The following is an 18,579-nucleotide window of genomic DNA, read 5'->3' as shown; positions in this document are numbered from 1 at the left end:
TTGCCTCTGTTATCCAGTCTGTAATATCTTGGACTCTCTTCATCAATCATCTTCCATTTTATAATTTTACATGATATATTTGACATCCTTTCCCTCCTAAGTCACATAATTAGCTCTATATTATAGAGCCTTATGACCATCTTAGTTATATTTATGTCAGCCATTCCAAAGGGGGCATAATAATTTCTAGAAAGCTCTACAACAATGTTTCATGTGATAATTGTAATAAATGTTAAAGTAAGAATTAAGTATAGCTATCAGAAATGTCATTAGTTAGTATTAATAAAAAGAATCTAAGATAATATCCCTACGTGTTATTAGCAAGTTGGAAGTAGAAAAGAGAACACTAGATTTATAACCTCTTAGCAGTAGTTTTATATTCTTTATATCTTTACTCTCTAGTCCTCTTTTAGTTCATTGCTTTCTGTTGCTCCCTATTCATTGCTTTCCTACTTTAGTTTCTGCCAACAATTTAGTTTACCAAAATGACATTGTGACTTTCTGATACAGTCATTGGACCAGCAGAGTTTAGTTTAATGAAATAAAGAAAACTAAAAAATATTTATATAAATACATCTGATGGAGATATAACCAGTCTTAGCAGTTATAGTAACAGCACTGTGCATAAATTTTAAGAGAAGCTGGGAAGGATACAAAGAAGAGACTACTGGAATTGTTGGAAATTCTTGAAGCAAAAATAATTAGCACTCTTACTGTTTCCACATGGATTCATGTACACACATTCCATTCTGTCCAATTTCAGATATTTCTCATTATTATTTTTATGTTGGGTCGGCTTTGTATAAATCAGTGATTCCCAATTCATGGAATATGATTTCCTAGGGAAACTTGAAGTACTACATGAAATAGTTTCATATTTACACAGGCATCAAACTCTGTCCACTAAACTACATATACACATTTTGTAAATGTATGGAAATTCAATTCCCTTATAACTTAATGAATTCATAGCTTTTTTGTGATTTTTTTCAGTAGTATGTGAAAGAAAAAGTTCTATCATGAAAGTCCTTACATTTTTTTATTTCTAAAAAGTGGTTCAATTAATTTAAACCACTATCATAGCCTATGGTGGGTACACAAAATTAATTTTACAGAGCCACTCATTGTCATCGCTTATGATCTAAGACTACAGCCTTTTTTTTAGTTTACAAGAAAATGCAGGCAATGAAAAAACTTGAATAAACTATATTTCATCTGTTCCTGGCCTTTGTAGTCCAGAACAAGATCTACTTCTTGAAGTTTACAATCAAATACTCTTATTGCCATCAATCAGTGAATGAATAGAGAAACCGATATATCCATACAATTTGATAGTGCTCCACATCTTAAAGGAACAGACTGCTGATACATACAGCAACATAGACGGTTAATGAAGACACTGCAGAATGAAGGAAGCCTTACACAGAGGAGTACATACTCTGATTCCATTTATGTGAAGTTCGAGGAGTGACAAAACTAATCTGTATTGGAAAAAATCAGAGGAGTGATTGCAGGGGGCCAGGGATTGACTCAGAAGGGACATGTATTAGTCATGTTTCTCCAGAGAAACAGAACCAACAAGATACTGAGAAAGGGAGACAGAGAAAAGATTTATTATAAGGAATTGGCTTATGTCATTATGGAGGTTCTTAAATCCCACAGTCTGCTGTCTGTAAACTGGAGACCCAGAAAAGCCCCTAGTATGTAGTTTAGTCTGTGTCCTAAGGCCTGAACCACGGAAGCTGATAGCATAAATCCCAGTCCAAATGTGAGAGGAGACCAGTGTCGCAGCTCAAGTACTCAGAGAATGGTTGGATTCTCCCTTCCTCTACCTTCTGTTCTATTCAGCCCCACCCACATTGGAGAGGGCAGTCTCCTTTGCTGAGTTCACGAATTCAAATGCTAATCTCATTTAGAATCACCTTTACTCACCAACACGTCCAGTAATAATGTGTAACCAGATAACTGGGCATCCCTTGGCCCAGTCAAGTTAACACTTAGAATTAACCGTCACAGTTCTACCCTTTGTTAACTTGGTACCCATATACATCTCCTTAAACCATACTAAATCTCCAAATAAAGACAATAACAAGGTCATGATTCTACCTAACATGATACAACTATCATGCATGTAACCAAAAATGCACTAACCCATTCCCCAGAAGAAGTCCTTGAGTGATGTTTACTCTTCTTGATATCCCATAATTTAAGTACTGTGATGTCAGATTAACAACATTTAAATACTATGATATGAAGTCAGTACACTTTATGTTATGTGATAAAGGAATGGGGGGGGGAGAAAGATATTTTCTCACTTTCCTTCTCGATCTCTCTCTCCCTTTCCCTCTCTCCCACCTCTGTACACACAATACACACACATGTACACACACACAAATGTATTCATGACAAAATAAGTAGGAAATACTCATGGCAATTAAAGTCCTTATTTCTATAACTGGTAACGTGATCACAGCTGGTATAATACTAAGAGATGGCCTAAGGGATCTCTTGTATTCCAGACATACTCTTCCATACCTCCATTATAGAGTAGTACTCCAATTTCTTCTTGTTAGTCAGGATCAATCACTCCATCCAGACCCTAACTCCCTTCTTTGTTGTTGATTCAGAAGCATGAGGAGCACACAGTAGTTGGGTGACAGTACTAACTTTCAGTTCAGTGGGATTATGGTTGTGTCTCCTGGTAGAAGCGTTCCCTCTCTAGAACCTCTCTCTAAGCCAGCAGAGCATAAAGTAGCTGGAACAGAAGCAAAAATTTTGCTAATGGGTCACTAGGGGTAATAGTGAGTGATGCCCCTCAAATTTCCACCTCTTGATTCCTGGACTAATCCTGGCTATGGACTAAACAGCACCATGTATTGATGCTGATTCAGAGCATAAGAGCCTGCTGGAGAATCTTGCCTGAGCCATTTCAGGATAGTGCCACCTATCTGGTGCTGTAACTGACTCTTTAAAGGGACATTCCACATTCTATCAAGTCAGCTGTTTCAGAATAGTCAGGAACATGAGCGTGGGCTTGTTGCTGCACTTCTTTTGCTGTGAAGTGAGTTTCTTAATCAAAAGCAATGCTGTTTGGAGTACCATTATGGTAGATAAGGTATTCTGTAAGTCCACAGGAGATAGTTTTGGTAGAAGCATTGCATGCAGGAAAGGCAAATCTGTATCCAGAGTGTCTATTCCAGTAAGAACAAAATGCTGCCCCTTCCATGATGGAGGCAGTCCAGTGTAATCAACCTGCCACCAGGTAGCTGGCTGATTACCACAGGGAATCATTCCATATGAGGGACTCAGTGTTGGTCTCTACTGCTGGCAGGTTGGGCACTCAGTGGTAGCCATAGCCAGTGTGGCCCTGGTGAGTAGAAGTCCATGTTGCTGAGCCTATACATGGCCTCCATCTCTGCCACCATGGATAGTTTGTTCATGAGCCCATTGGGTGATGACAGGAGTGGCTGGGGAAAGAGGCTGATATCCTCAGAGAAGGTATCTGCAGAACAGGTCATCCTATCCACTTGATTTTTAAAATCCTCTTCTGCTGAGGTCACCCTTCGGTGAACATTCATGTGGGATATAAATATTTTCATGGATTTTGCCCATTCAGAGATGTCTCCACATGCCTCTTCCCCAGATTTCCTTATCACCAACTTTTCAATCATGTTCCTTCCAGGTCCCTGACCATCCAGCCAAACCATTGGCCAAAACCTATGAATCAGTATATAATCACACATCTGGTCATTTCTCCTTCCAAGCAAAGTGAACAACCAGATGCACAGCTTCAGGTTCTGCCCAGTGGGAAAATTTCTCTTCACCACTGTCCTTCAGGGATGTCCCAGAAAGGAGTTGTATTGCTACAACTATCCACTTTTGGGTGGTACCTGCATATTGTGCAGACCAATCTATAAACCAGGCCCAAGTCTTCTCTTCCTCTGTCAACTGACCCTAGGGTCTTCCCCATGGTCAGCTGAGGCCATAGGTGCAAGCTGGGAGAGAGAAGGTAGTATAGCAGAAGTGGGAACCCCAGGCATTTAGGCCATTTTTTCAAGTGCCCTTCAGCCTGCTCTGACCTAATCATGTATATACCACTTACATTTGATAATAGAGTACTGCTTTTCACACCCAACTTTATGGCTTGGTGAGTCAGAAAACACCCAGTTCATGACAGCTCGGAATGCATGATAATTTGGTGGCCCGTGGCTAGGCATTCAGTATCTACTGAGGCCCAGTAGCATGCCAAGAGCTATTTCTATGGAGGATGGCAAGGCTTTGCTCCAAAATCCTAAGGGCCTATACTGCAGTTCACATACGGGGGCTTGCCAAAGACTCCAAACAGCATCCCTGTCTTCCGTTAACACTTCAAGTACCACTGGATCTGCTAGATCGTATGGCCCAAGTGGCAAAGCAACTTGCACAGCAGCCTGGACCTATTCCAGAGCCTTTTCTTTTGTTCTGGGCCCCACTCAACACTGGCAGCTTCTTAGGTCAGTCAGTGAATGGGCCAGAATAATATACCCAAATGAGGAATTTGTTGCCTCCAAAATTCAAAGAAACCCACTAGGTATTGAGTCTCCTTTTTGGTTATAGGTGGGACCAGATGCAACATCTTATTCTTTACTTTACAGTGAATATCTCAATATACCCCACACCACTAAGCCCCCAGGAATTTCTTTGAAGTAAAAGACCTCTAAATTTTTGTTGGATTTATTTCCCACACTTTGACACGCACATCTTACCAATAAGTCTAGTGTAGTTGCTACTTTTTGCTTACTACGTACAATCAACATAATGTCATCAATGTAATGGGCCAGTGTGATATCTTATTGAAGGGAAAGATAATCAAGAACATGCAAACTAAATTATAATGTATGGCTGGAGAGTTAATGTACCCCTGAGACAGGGCAGTGCAGTGTATTGCCAGCCTTGCCGGCTAAAAGCAAACTGCTTCTGGTGGGCCTTTGACAGGGGTGAGAAAAAGGCATCTTCCAGATCAGTAGCTGCACACCAGATCCCAGAGGACGTGTTAATTTGCTCAAGCACTGATACATCATCTGGTACAGCAGCTGCAATGGAGTCCCGACCTGGTTAAGCTTATGCTGATTCACTGTCATTCTCCAGGATCCATTTGTCTTCTCAGGCCAAATAGGCAAGTTGAATAAGGATGTGGTCGGAATCACAACCCCTGCATCCTTCAAGTCTTTGGTGGTAGCACTAATCTCAGCAGTCCCTCCAGCGATACAGTATTGTTTTTGATTTACTATTTTCCTAGGTAGAAGCAGTCCTAGTGGCTTCCAGTTGGCCTTTCCCACCACAATAGCCCTCACTCCATTGATCAAAGAACCAATGTGGGGATTCTGTCAGCCTGTGAATAAATCTATTCTAATTTTGCATTCTGAAACTGGTGAAATAACCAGAGGATGGGTTTGGGGACCCACTGGACTCACTGTGAAACAGACCTAAGCTATACCTTCATTGATCATCTGACCTCCATAAGCTCCTACTCTGATTGGTGGGCCACAGTGATGTTTTGGGTCTCCTAGAATTCGTGTCAGTTCAGAGCCAGTGTCTGGTAATCCCTAAAGGTCTAATAATTTTTTTCCCCCAATGCACAGTTAACCTGGTAAAAGACTGTAGGTTCCTTTAGGGAAGGTTGGAGAAAGGATTAACAGTATAAATTTTCAGTAGTGCATGGAACTCCTTCCTCAAGAGGATTCTTCAAAGAATGCTGTGGATTGAATGTTCGTGTCTCCAAAATACATAATGTTGAAGCTTAATCCCCGGTGTGATGGTATTAGGAGATGGGGCCTTTTGAGGATAATTAGGTCACGAGGGTGGGGCCCTCATGAATCAGATTAGTGTCCTTCTAAGAAGAGACATGAGAGAAATTACCTGTCTGCTCTCTGCTGTGTGAGGATACAACAAGAAGATAGCCATCTCTGCAGGCTAGGAAGAGGATCTTCACCAGAAACCAACCATACGTTGATCTTGCACTTCCCAACCTTCAGAACTATGAGAAATAAATTCTATTGTTTAATCCACATAGTCTATGGTATTTGTTAAAGCAGCCCATACTAAGAAATTGGTATCAACAAGTGAGGTGCTGCTGAAATAAATACCTAAAAATGTGGACGTGACTTTGGCATTGGGTAGTTGGTAGACACCAGAAGATTTTTGAGGTGAATACTAGAGAAAAACTGATATTGCTGTGAAGACATTAAAAGGCAATTCTGATGAGGGCTCAGAAAGAGAAGAGCTATAGGGAAAGCTTCCTTCTCTTTAAAGCATATATATAATCATGTACAGAATGTTGGTAGAAATATGGATGGTTAAAAGCCATTCTGATGAGGTCTCAGATGCAAATGAGGAACATGCTATCAGTCAACAGAGAAAAGTGACTTTCTGTTATAACGTGACAAAGAACTTGGCTAAATTGTGTTTCTGTTCCAGTGTTTTGTGAAAGGTAGACCTTCAAGTGATGAAACCGAATGTTTAGCTGAGGCGATTTCTAAGCAAAGTGTTGAAGGTGCAGCTTGATTTTCTCCTGCCTGAGTTTACAGTCAAATACTGTCTCTGTCTCCATCAGCCAGTGAATGGGTTAAAAAAAACCTGATGTATCCATACAACTTGATAGTATACCATATCATAAAGGAACAAACTATTGATGCATACAGCAGCATAGGTAAATAATAAAAACATGCAGAATGAAAGAAGCCTTACACAGAAGAATGCATATTATGATTCCACTTATATGAAGCTCTAGGAGAGGCTAAACTAATCTATATTGGAAAAAAATCAGAAGAGTGGTTGCAGGGGGCCAGGGATTGACTGGAAAGGAACATGAGGGGACTTTCAGGGGCGATGGTAATAATCTATATCAGTGGTTCTAAAAGTTATCAAGATTACCTGTGACTTGTTAGAAGTGAAGTTCTAAGGCTTTACCCCAGACTTAATTAATCCGTAACTCTGAAGTAGGGGCCCACCTAAACAAAGTCTCCAGATGATTCTGATATAAGTTAAAGATGGAGAAAGACTGTCCTTTATCTTGATAGGGAGTTTGACATATAGGTGAATACACTTAACAAAACCGGGCGAGTATACACTGAAGATTTGTATATATTTCATGTAAATTTTATCTCAAAAGGAAGAAAGAGGGCTTCCCTGCTGGCGCAGTGGTTGAGAGTCCTCTTGCCGATGCAGGGGACACGGGTTCGTGCCCCGGTCCGGGAAGATCCCACATGCCACGGAGCGGCTAGGCCTGTGAGCCATGGGCGCTGAGCCTGTGCTTCGCAACGGGAGAGGCCACAACAGTGAGAGGCCCGCGTACCGAAAAAAAAAAAAAAAAGAAAAACGAGGAAATACACTGATGTCTGCAGCTTACTTTGAAATGCATCAAAAAGATGGATAGAGATGTGTATATGTTTACATATACATATGCACACATATACATATATCTATGCATGCATATCATGGGGCTGGTTTAACATCACACGTGTGTATGATTTAACGTTAAACAAAAAATAATCATGTCAGGATACAGGAGAAATCGTTGATAAAATTTAATACCCTTGAATGACAACTTCTAGTAAACTAGGAATAAAATCTGACAGAGAATAAACTATAAAACCTAAAATGAAAATCATGCAAAATGGAAAGATATTAAAAGATCTCATCAAAATCAAGAACAAAAAGTATTCATCAAACATGTCAAAGTGATTAAAAAATGTATATGGAAAAGTAAAGAGCTGAAAATAATTGTCATTTCTGAAAATGCAGGGACACTGATGTGCCTTAACAAATATCAGGACTTATTTTTAGAGATACAGTAATTAAGGTAGCATGGATTTTTCAATAAATGAGACTGGGCCAAGTGGCTATCCATAAGGATTTTTTTTTTTTTAATTCTTCAACTCAGCAGTCAATTCCATATAGATGAAAGGAAATCTTTAAAACTTACAGAAGAAAGTATATGTGTGAATATATTTTTGACCTTTCTTAGGGAAGAATTTCTTAAGTCACAAAAGCCATTAACCTGGAAAGATTGATAAATTTCACTGCCTTAAAATGAGGAACATTTATGAATCAAGAAAACACAAGTCACAAACTGGGAAAGATATTTGATACACATATAACTAACAAAGGATCATTGTTAAAAATATGTAAAGAACTCCTGTCCTGCAAACCAGTATAAGGCAGGAGTCCTGGCAGGAAAACAGGAGAAAGTCATGAATAGGCAGTTCATAGAGGAGATAGCACACATGGCCTATAAGGTATTCAGCCTCATAAGTAATATAGGAAATACAAATCAAGACCACATTTTACACCCATTTGATTGGCAGAAGTTGAAGTTCGATGATAACAAATGACAGAGAAAAGGTGGATTAAATAGCATCTCTTAAACACTGGTGCTGAGAAAATATTACAACAAAAGTTTTTAAATTTAGCATTATTTCATAAGGTTGGACATTCATATATCCTATGACCCAGTAGTTCCACGCCAAGGTATATACCCAAGAGAATCTTGCATATGTGCACCAGGAGACAAGAATGTTCATTATGCCACTAAAATTTTAATTTACCTATCTTCAGAAGAATGGATAAATGAACTGCAGTATAGACATACAACGGCCTGTCGTATAGCAGTGAAAATGAAAAAAGTAGTTTCATGCAACAACCTGGATTACAGTTAGTGACATGTTGAGTGAAAAAGGCACATCCCAGAAGACTACATCCAGTATGATACCTTTCAGAAAGTTGAAAATCCAGCAGAACTATAAACAGTATTTAGCTTAGACAATTTTTTTAAAGCAAAGAAATGGTAAAATTCCTGATAAGTGGTACCTTGAAAGTTAAACAGGAAGATAGGATAAAGGAAGGAGCACATTGGGAAATATAAGTTATTGGAAATATCCTTGAGTTAGGTTCATAGTGCATCATTATATTTATAAGTAAAAGGGTACATAACCAGTATTGGCAATGCCATGAACTAAAATTTATGGTTAATACTTTTATGTATACTTGATGTCTTGGAGAGCAGAAAGAAAAAACGGGCGAGGAGATTGTTTTCTACTCCTGCCTGAAAAAGACCAGACTAGCATATAATTTTAATAGCTGCTTAAGGTTGAGTTATAGAGCAGAACAAGGAGAATTTGCTGTTCAGAGTTGTAACTGGGTAAATTGAAGTTTCCTTGCTTTGATTTATTTCTTTAAATTGGAGGGAGCAGGGGAAATGTGTGTGATATGTTATTCTGATTGCTATCAGTTTTAATCATCCACGCATATTGTAGTGAAAGTTTAAACTTGTGCTGTCCTGTACTAGCCACACGTGTTTTTTCATTTAAATTAACTTGAATTTTTATTTACTTTTAATTCCTCAGTTATACTATCCACATTTCAGGTGTTTTGTAGCTGCATGTGGCTTGTAGCAGCAATAATGGGCAGCACAGATATAGAACATATCCATCATTGTAGAAAGTTACATTGGACAGCACTGGAACTCTTGACAGAAATTAAACATTTCAGTTTCTTTAATAGCCCCAGAATTGTATTAGCTATTCTTTATTAACAAAACAGATATACCTTAGATGACTTTACCATTGACCTCTGATTATTATGAAAGATTGGATTGGTTTTATTTTTTGGCTATAGTTAGACTGATCTCTTTTCCTCATATCATTATTCGTAACACTTTTCTAACATTGTTTATTAATAACTTGGTAAGAGATAACACAGGGAAGAAATCCAGCCTTGTGTTTTATAATTGTGAATTATAAGGTGCAATTCAGATGTAGTTACAATTATTTTTAAAATGTAATTAACCCATAATATACTTTTTTGAGACATCAAAGAACTTGAAATAATAAGGAATGGAATTCTCATTCTTTAAAATCATTCCAACTAACATTGAGTGGTACTCTTAAGGGAAAGTCACCGTTCTTATTTCTCTCATATTCTACCTTAAGTCCTACACATAGCAATTTAAATAACTTCATACTAAAATTGTTTGAAAGTATCTATAAATTACTGGTTTATAAGATATTTTTAAATATTTGTTACATATTTTTGTTTATTAATTTGCATTTTCAGTATTAAATTGTTAATAACCAATTGAAAAGCTTATTACTTATGGACACATTTAATGCGTTTATATTATTATTGTCTAATGAATAATTATACTGGGATTTTTTTTTTTATATATATACATATATAGTTGTTGAAGTCCGAAGAGGATTCCTCATATAAACCTGTGAAGAAAGCTTGTACTCAACTTGTTGATAACCTAGTTGAGCACATTCTTAAATATGAGGAATCTCTAGCTGGTAAGACATTTTATATATTGGTCGTTAAGTTGATTTTATAAGATATTTTAAAATACTTTGGGCACATTTCTCATTTTTGCCTCTAGCTCTGCTTAGCCTAATAATTAACTACTTCACTTTTAAATGAAATCTGTTTTTTGTTTGGTGTTGAATCCTAGGTTATATTGTTATGGTTGAGTAATATTATCTAGAGCAGTACAATAAAAGCATAGGACTTATCTCTTCCACATATCTTTCAATAGCACATAATTTTAGATGTCATAATGAACAGGAATTAAAGTAAGTCCAGGGGCTAATATGTATTTAGCTAAATGCACTCATCCAAAAACTGTTCAATATCTTTTAAATTATATAAAATTTTTATCAAAATGAAATTGTTTTAATTATTATAAAAATGTTTTTAAAAGATTTTTAGTATATACCTAATATCATTTATAATTATTATATAAAATGTGCTTAATCTTGACCTAGAAAGCTGTTAATATTTTTTTAATTGTGAAATTCCTTAAATATTTAATATTTTATATTATTTATCACACTGTCACAAAATTGAAGTTAATGAAAATATAAATAATTATATAAAACTTATAAAAGTCATAATGGATATCTATTGCTTAAAAGCACACAAGACTAACATTATTTCCCATACCCTAATGTACGTTAATGAGGAACAATAGTCAGCCTCAGTCAGTTTTGAGAATTGGGGGCCAGTTGCCTCTATACAGAGGTATCATTTATGGTAAAATTGTTGATATTCTTTATATTTTTATTGCAGTTTTTTTTCTTTAATTTTTTTTCATTTTCCATGTTTACCTCTTTTTCTTTGTATATTTTGTTGTTTCCCCTACTTTTCCCTATCCTAGATTTTAAGGGTGATACTGTTGTCACTTAATGTTAAAAAGTTTCTAATCTCCTCTAAAAACTCCTGAGAACCAAGAAACATTTTATCTCCTAACTAGCAACATTTTCCTCTCACCTGAACAGCATTTTGTTTACTTTTCTAATATAGCACTGGCCCACCTTCTTATCATTCCTGTCTTCTAACATTATTCTCCCACAGCATCTCTTTTTTTCCCCAGTACCCTTAAACACAGTATCACCTCAGCTAAATTGTCTTTGTCCTCCTTTGCTAATTTTCTTTCCCATACTCATTTCCATCCAGTTTTAGATATAATCAACACCATGTTTATTCTGAAAATTCCATCTCTAAACTTCCCAACTTTTCATTCTACTTTTTAACTTCAGTCCTACTCCCCTCAGTGTAAAACTTGCCTTCCCTAGTGCAGCCTCCTTGTCCTTTATCCTTAATATATGTAATTTTATATAACAAAGAAAAAATGAAATGCAGGAAGTCTAGCATCATAAGAAATGCTAATCTGTTGTATTCAGGCATGTACTGAATCTGTTCAGGGGATAGTATTGAGTAATTTAAATAATATTCTGTATAATTTCCATTGCCTTGTCATATTTTAGTGTCTTATTTCTCTGTTTGTTTTTCCAGACTCTGACAATAAAGGTGTGAATTCTGGACGATTGGTAGCTTGCATAACCACTTTGTTCTTATTCAGCAAAATAAGACCCCAGCTCATGGTTAAACATGCCATGACTATGCAGCCATATCTTACCACTAAATGTAGTGTAAGTATTAGAGCTGTCCTATTTTTCTCTTATATAAACCATGTAGTAAATATTTTAAATTTAAAATTCACATTGTGTCATCCACATTTTCACTGACAGATGACAGTCATTTTCACTGACAGATCAACTGGGTTATGTACTCAAATGTATGTTCTAATATTTGTGGCAAGTTATCTACAAACATCATTTTTCTGATGTATTATAAATAAAGTTCAAGTCCCATTTCTTTGTGAACTCCTCAAGCTAAATCCTCAGTAATGCTTAATAACCGTTGTAATTATTGTTAGGACTTAAAAGGTGAATGAGACAGAGTTCCTGTCACTGAGAAATTTACTGTCTTTTGGATTCTGATTTTGCTTTTCATTTGTCATTTTTGATATATTTTATTTATTTTTATAACATATCAGTATATTGAATATGGAAGACCTAGGATCATCAGAGATGCTAGGCTGTTATTTTAAGTTAATATTACACATACTATGTTTTCCTAAAATCAAATGTGAAGATTAAATATTACTTGAGTAAGATAATCTAGCAACTTAACATGACAGTGTGGTGAGTTAAGTGGCTTATTATAACACTAAATTTTAAAATACTCTAAAAACCTATAAATGTAAATCGTTTTTTACTTACTATGTTCCCAGTGTTCCTAAGGAGCTAATTTGAACTGTTTACTAAATTTGTTTTGTTGCCACGGTCAGGTTTTTTTGGCAATCTAAATTAACAAATTCTAGGTGAAAGTCTTCAGGATGTCCTGAAAAATTTTAAAGACTGAGGAAAGTACCAGAAGATAAATACATTAAAAGCAATATATAAAACAATATATAGGGCTTTCCTGGTGGCGCAGTGGTTAAGAATCCACCTGCCAGTGCAGGGCACATGGGTTCGAGCCCTGGTCCGGGAAGATCCCACATGCCGCGGAGCAACTAAGCCCGTGTGCCACAACTACTGAACCTGCGCTCTAGAGCCCGTGAGCCACAACTACTGACCCTGCATGCCTAGAGCCTGTGCTTCGCAACAAGAGAAGCCACTACAATGAGAAGCCCACACATCGCAATGAAGAGTAGCCCCTGCTAGCCACAGCTAAAGAAAGCTCGTGTGCAGCAACAAAGACCCAATGCAGTCAAAAATAAAATAAAATAAAATAAATTTATTTATTTAAAAAAAACAATATATAGTACTTCTGAAAACAACATTTAAGACAACATTTAATTCTATCTTCAGGGCTTAGATCTTGGTGTTAGATCCAGAAATAAATTGATTAATATGTAATCTGTGGCTAATAATAATAGATAATATTTATTGAGCGCAGTGCCAAACACTGAAGAATTTTACATACATTATCTCATTTACATTGTGAAGTCGGTACCATTATTATCTCAGTTTTACAGATAAGGAAACAAAAGCTTAGAGAATATAACTAACTTGCCCAGTGTCACACAGCTAACAAGTCCCAAAACTAGAATTCAACACCATGGCTTGCCTCTAGAATCTGAACTATAATGGAACCTTCGTAAATTGTCCTCATTTCAGTCAATATTTTTTTAAAGCAAGGTTACTTTGAAAACGTTTTGTATAATTTGTTATGCATATATACATATTTTATATATACACCAATGTAAAGTTTTATATAAATAAGGCCATCTCATAAATATAATAGACACATTTTAAAATTGTTTTTGTTTTTTATATCCTATCCCCATCTTTATTCCTCCTCTTCTCAAGATAAGCAATCTGGAATATCCTTGCCACTTTATCCATGTTTCTATAATTGTAGGCACACATAGACACATATACAAATGGTTGACCAGATTTTTAAAAAAATCAGGTCATGTTATATACATATCTGTTAGGCATTTTTACTAATCTCAAAACAACTGATATATGTTTAATTCATCCTTTTGAATGGCTACATATTATTCATCTTATGGACGTCCTGTGATTTATTTAACCATTTCCCATCTTGGCAGGTATTTATTTACATTGTTTCCTATTGATAGCCACTACAAACAATTCCTTAATAATCATTCCTATTCATATACTTCTAAATACTGGTGCTTTTTTTCTTTTGGGATAGATTCTGAAGAATTAACTTCCCAGATTGAAGGAATTTTTTTTAGTTTTGGTTTTGGTTTTGGTTTTGAATAGATCTTTCCAGATTGCTGGTGGACATGTTTCATAGCCTCTTTGGAAACCAGTAAATGACAATCTGTGTCATTTTTGTACTCTTTGCCAGTCTAACAGGTGTAAAAGAATATAGTTCATTGTTGCTTCAGTTTCCCTTCCCTGATTTCTAAGAAGGTTGAGCATCTTTTTTATGATATTAACCAGTTGGACTTGATTTTCTGTGATTTGACTGTTGTTATCATTTGCCCATTTTACCTTTGAATTGTGGACCTTTTTTTGAAAACTCTTTAAATGTTTAAGATACTGAACTATCTTATGTATATTCATTTCAAATATTTCTTATATTCTACACCTCTTTTCCTTCATGATTTACGTCTTCATTTAAATTTTCCTTCCAGAATTTAAGCTACTTCATTTACTTGATTTTTCAAGCCAGTTATGTTTCAAAAATTTTTTACTACATATTTTTAAATAAAATTTCTGCAGTGATTCTCAAATGAATTTATCTTACTTGACAAAAACTGATTTATCCCTACACCCACTTTAACTCATCCCCTGTTGCTTAAAGGAGGTGGGAGTGGGAGATGGTAGAGAACAATAGGATATCTGTGTTACTTAGAAATAAAATATTCATCTTAGCCTATTTTTTTATTTAATCCTCTGTGTATCCTGAAAGGAAGGATGAATGTAAGGTCAGAAAGTTTTTAACCAGTGAGGTAATAATAAGCTCAAAGAGTTCAAAATGAGTGTTAAAAACCTGTTGCTAAGAATAAGGAATGAGGGACTTCCCTGGTGGTCCAGTGGTAAAGAATCTGTCTTACAATGCAGGGGATGCGGGTTGAATCCCTGGTCAGGGAACTAATATCCCACATTGCCACAGGGCAACTAAGCCCACGTGCCACAACTACTGAGCCTGCATGCCACAAACTGTAGAGCCCACACACCACAACTACAGAGCCCACGCACCCTGGAATCTGTGCACCACAACTAGAGAAGAGAAAACCTGCACACTACAACTAGAGAGAAGCCTGTGCGCCACAATGAAAGATCCCACCTGCCTCAACGAAGATCCTGCGTGCCACAACTAAGACCTGACGCAGCCAAAAATAAATAAATAAAACAAATAAATAATAAATCTTTAAAAAAAAAAAAGAATAAGGAATGATAACTTGGCTAGATTAAAAAAAACATATGTTAAAACCTTAGAAAGAGGAAGGAAGGGAGAGAAGAGGAAAGGAAAGAAAGAACTAGTAACTTTATTTGCCTATGGGCAGGGACACCACTGGGTGACTGGAGGACAAGGGTAGGCAAGAGACTTTTTACTGTAAATCCTTTAATACCTTTTTTTTTTTAATCACTAGCTTTTACTTTATTTATTTATTTTTAAGATGTTTTATTTGGCCGTGCCGCCTGGCATGTGGGATCTTAGTTCCCCGACTAGGGATCAAACCCGCGCCCCCTGCAGTGAAATGCAGAGTCTTAACCACTGGACCGCTAGGGAAGTCCCCTTTGTTTTTTGGTTTTCTTGCTTCTTAATGTTCTACCTATTTTTTAAACCGCTTAGTTTTTAATCAGCTTTAAAACTTTTAAAATTAAAAAATAATTGTAATATAATATTTTAAATTTTAAAATAAAGGAGCCTTATACCTAGTTCTGGGATTCCACATTTTCATCTATCATAGAAGGGTTAACACAGGGCTTCTCAACCTCAGCACTGTTGACATTTAGGGCCGGATTATTCTTTGTTGTCAAGAGCTATTCTGAGCATTGTAGGATTTTTGGCAGTATCCTTGGCCTCTATCCACCAGATGCCAGTAGCACCCCCGTGCCCCTGTTGTGACAACCAAAAGTGTCTCCATATATTGCCAAATATCCGTTGGGGGGCAAAGTCACCCTCAATTGAGAACTACTGAGTTAACATACCCTAGTTTGAAAAATACTAATCTTGAAAACGATACCAGTCTTGGTAAAATACTCTGTTAGTTAAACCCCATTGTTCAGAATTGACTGTTAGTGCATTTTAGGAAGAAAAAGAGTAATTGTAGCATTGTGATTAAGTGACCCAAAGATCACATGGTAAGTTAGTGACAGAGCTAGAATCCAGGTTCCTGTCACTATCTGCTGCTCTTCCCTTCATTCTTTAAAGAAGTTCTTTCCTAATAATGGTTTTTTTTAAAAAAAAAACTTTATATAAATATACATATATATAAATAATACCAAACCTCCCAACTACGTAAAGCTGTATATAGTTTGTTTTCAGATTTTGTTTTTCATAAAGCACTAATTTTATCCTTATAGACACAAAATGATTTCATGGTTATCTGCAATGTTGCAAAAATCCTAGAGCTGGTTGTACCACTGATGGAGCATCCGAGTGAAACTTTCCTTGCCACTATTGAAGAAGATCTAATGAAGCTCATCATCAAATATGGCATGACTGTAAGCATTTACTTTACCATCTCTGTGTTGATCAGTGTATAATTCACAAATGATAACTTAATCATGTGTTTTTACCTTTCTCTTTAACTTCTGTCTAAACAGTAACATTTTCTCTCTTTTAGGTAGTGCAACATTGTGTAAGCTGTCTTGGGGCAGTTGTAAATAAAGTGACACAAAATTTTAAATTTGTGTGGGCCTGTTTCAATAGATACTATGGTGAGTTCAGTGCCTGGGCTTTAAAATTATTCTGCTAGATCCTGCAGTGTATACAGTTCCTTTTTAACACATCTGATAAAAGGTAGTATCAAGGGAATTATAAGAGGTGTGATGATTGTCCTCTCCGGTCTACTCTCAGAAGCAATATTTTCTGGTGTCTTACATTCTCTTAATAACCCAGTATGATTACTTCAGAAATTTATCTCCTCATAAGTAAATGTTGGTAAGTTTTTTGCCTACTATGTAAAATAAAATTTAAATGTCATTTTTTTCTTACATTAATTCTTTTAGACTCAATGGAATGCCCTTATATTTCTAGACGTTTAATACTTAGAACCATTAGTAAAATTTAATTTTAATTTATTAGCAGTAATTATTTGAACATAACAATTTAAGGATACAGGGTTTGTTATAAATAAATATTACTTATTTTATTAGGTGCCATTTCAAAATTAAAAAGTCAGCACCAAGAGGACCCAAATAACACTTCACTGCTCACAAACAAACCAGCACTTCTTAGATCCCTTTTCACTGTTGGAGCACTATGTCGGCATTTTGATTTTGATCTGGAAGATTTTAAAGGCAACAGTAAGGTAAAGATCCTAATATTAATTATTTAGTATGCTTTAAAAACAACTGTGTGACCCTGGGCATTGAAAATGACTATAATGACTCAGGATGAAGGTGGCATTAGGGTAGTCTGGTTTAATTCTGAAACAGTGCTACTCGAAGCATGGTCCTCAGACTGGCGTCTGATCCATGAACTCTTTGTTACCGGTCCATAATAAGATAAGTTTACACAAGTTATATCAGCTTTGTGTTAGTAGGCACACTGCTTATGTCAGCAGCAGTTCATTTTTTTTTAACATTCTCAATGAATGCCACTGTTCTAAAATTCATGGATTTATAAATGTATTGGTGAATTATTCTTTAGTAAAGTTCACATGTGGAAGTTCTCATTGCTTGCTTTTAGGTATTTTTTTCCTTTATAGTTGAAAACCAATCTAAGTTAACTCTTCCTTATACACTTTAACATGGTTTCCCCCCCCCCTTAGGTTAACATAAAGGATAAGGTACTTGAACTATTGATGTATTTTACAAAGCATTCAGATGAAGAAGTACAAACAAAAGCTATCATTGGTCTAGGTAAGATAAGTCTAAATTTCTTCATATTTTTTAGTTGTTTGAGAGGTTGAACAAATTTTAAAATGTAGTGAATTTAAATTGTTGAGTTATTTAAGTATGTTTCTGTTTAAAGTAGGATCTGGTATCTTGAATATAAGTCTGCGGATTAAAACAACTGGGTTCCATTGACTTTGAGCGAGTCATGTAACTTCTATTTGTCAGTTTCCTCATTAGTAAAATAGAGATGACAATACATTCTTCTACCCCTAATTCATAGGGTTTCATAGAAACATTCATTAAAATATTTTAATAAAGAAAGGTAATATAGAAGAATTAGTGCTGTTGCATATTTTTTAAATTGTTCTTTTTCTTTGCAAAGTTTTGTCATTATATGTGTCTGCCTCTTCTAAGGTGAAAACAATGGGCAGTCTACCCAAACTTTTATTTATTTAGAAGCACTGGGTAAACAACCCCACAGGAACAATTTGGATGTATACTTTTCCTGTATTATTGTTCAGGGATCATTGATGTAATAAATACATGTCTTTGCAGAAAGTTAGGTCTTTGTGGCTTATCTGGAAAGATATTGGTATATGGGAGAAATATGAGAAGGGTAGAATTAAAGTGCCTGAAATGAATGCACTGTAAAAAAAATTAGAAGAAGAGCACTCTCTCCAGGTTTTCGTGTTGTTGTTGTTTGTTTTGTTTT

The 18,579-nt window shown here is 35.9% G+C and overlaps 1 protein-coding gene across 2 annotated transcripts in view; it reads left to right on the top strand.

Moving 5' to 3' along the window:
- NIPBL (NIPBL cohesin loading factor) overlaps positions 1-18,579 on the top strand; it is a 198,224-nt gene that overhangs the window by 158,201 nt on the left and 21,444 nt on the right. For both annotated transcript variants that reach the window (XM_082621433.1, XM_082621434.1), the window contains exons 33-38: positions 10,217-10,325; positions 11,827-11,963; positions 16,389-16,529; positions 16,652-16,745; positions 17,184-17,338; positions 17,801-17,891. In XM_082621433.1, coding sequence (XP_082477559.1) covers positions 10,217-10,325; positions 11,827-11,963; positions 16,389-16,529; positions 16,652-16,745; positions 17,184-17,338; positions 17,801-17,891 — 727 coding nt within the window. The remainder of the gene's footprint in view (positions 1-10,216; positions 10,326-11,826; positions 11,964-16,388; positions 16,530-16,651; positions 16,746-17,183; positions 17,339-17,800; positions 17,892-18,579) is intronic.

The sequence above is a fragment of the Mesoplodon mirus genome (assembly GCF_964341445.2).
Source record: "Mesoplodon mirus genome assembly, chromosome: 5".
In the NCBI taxonomy this organism is placed as follows: Eukaryota; Metazoa; Chordata; class Mammalia; order Artiodactyla; family Ziphiidae; genus Mesoplodon; species Mesoplodon mirus.
Note: the sequence above shows the minus strand (reverse complement) of the source record. Positions and strands in the feature narration are given on the sequence as shown.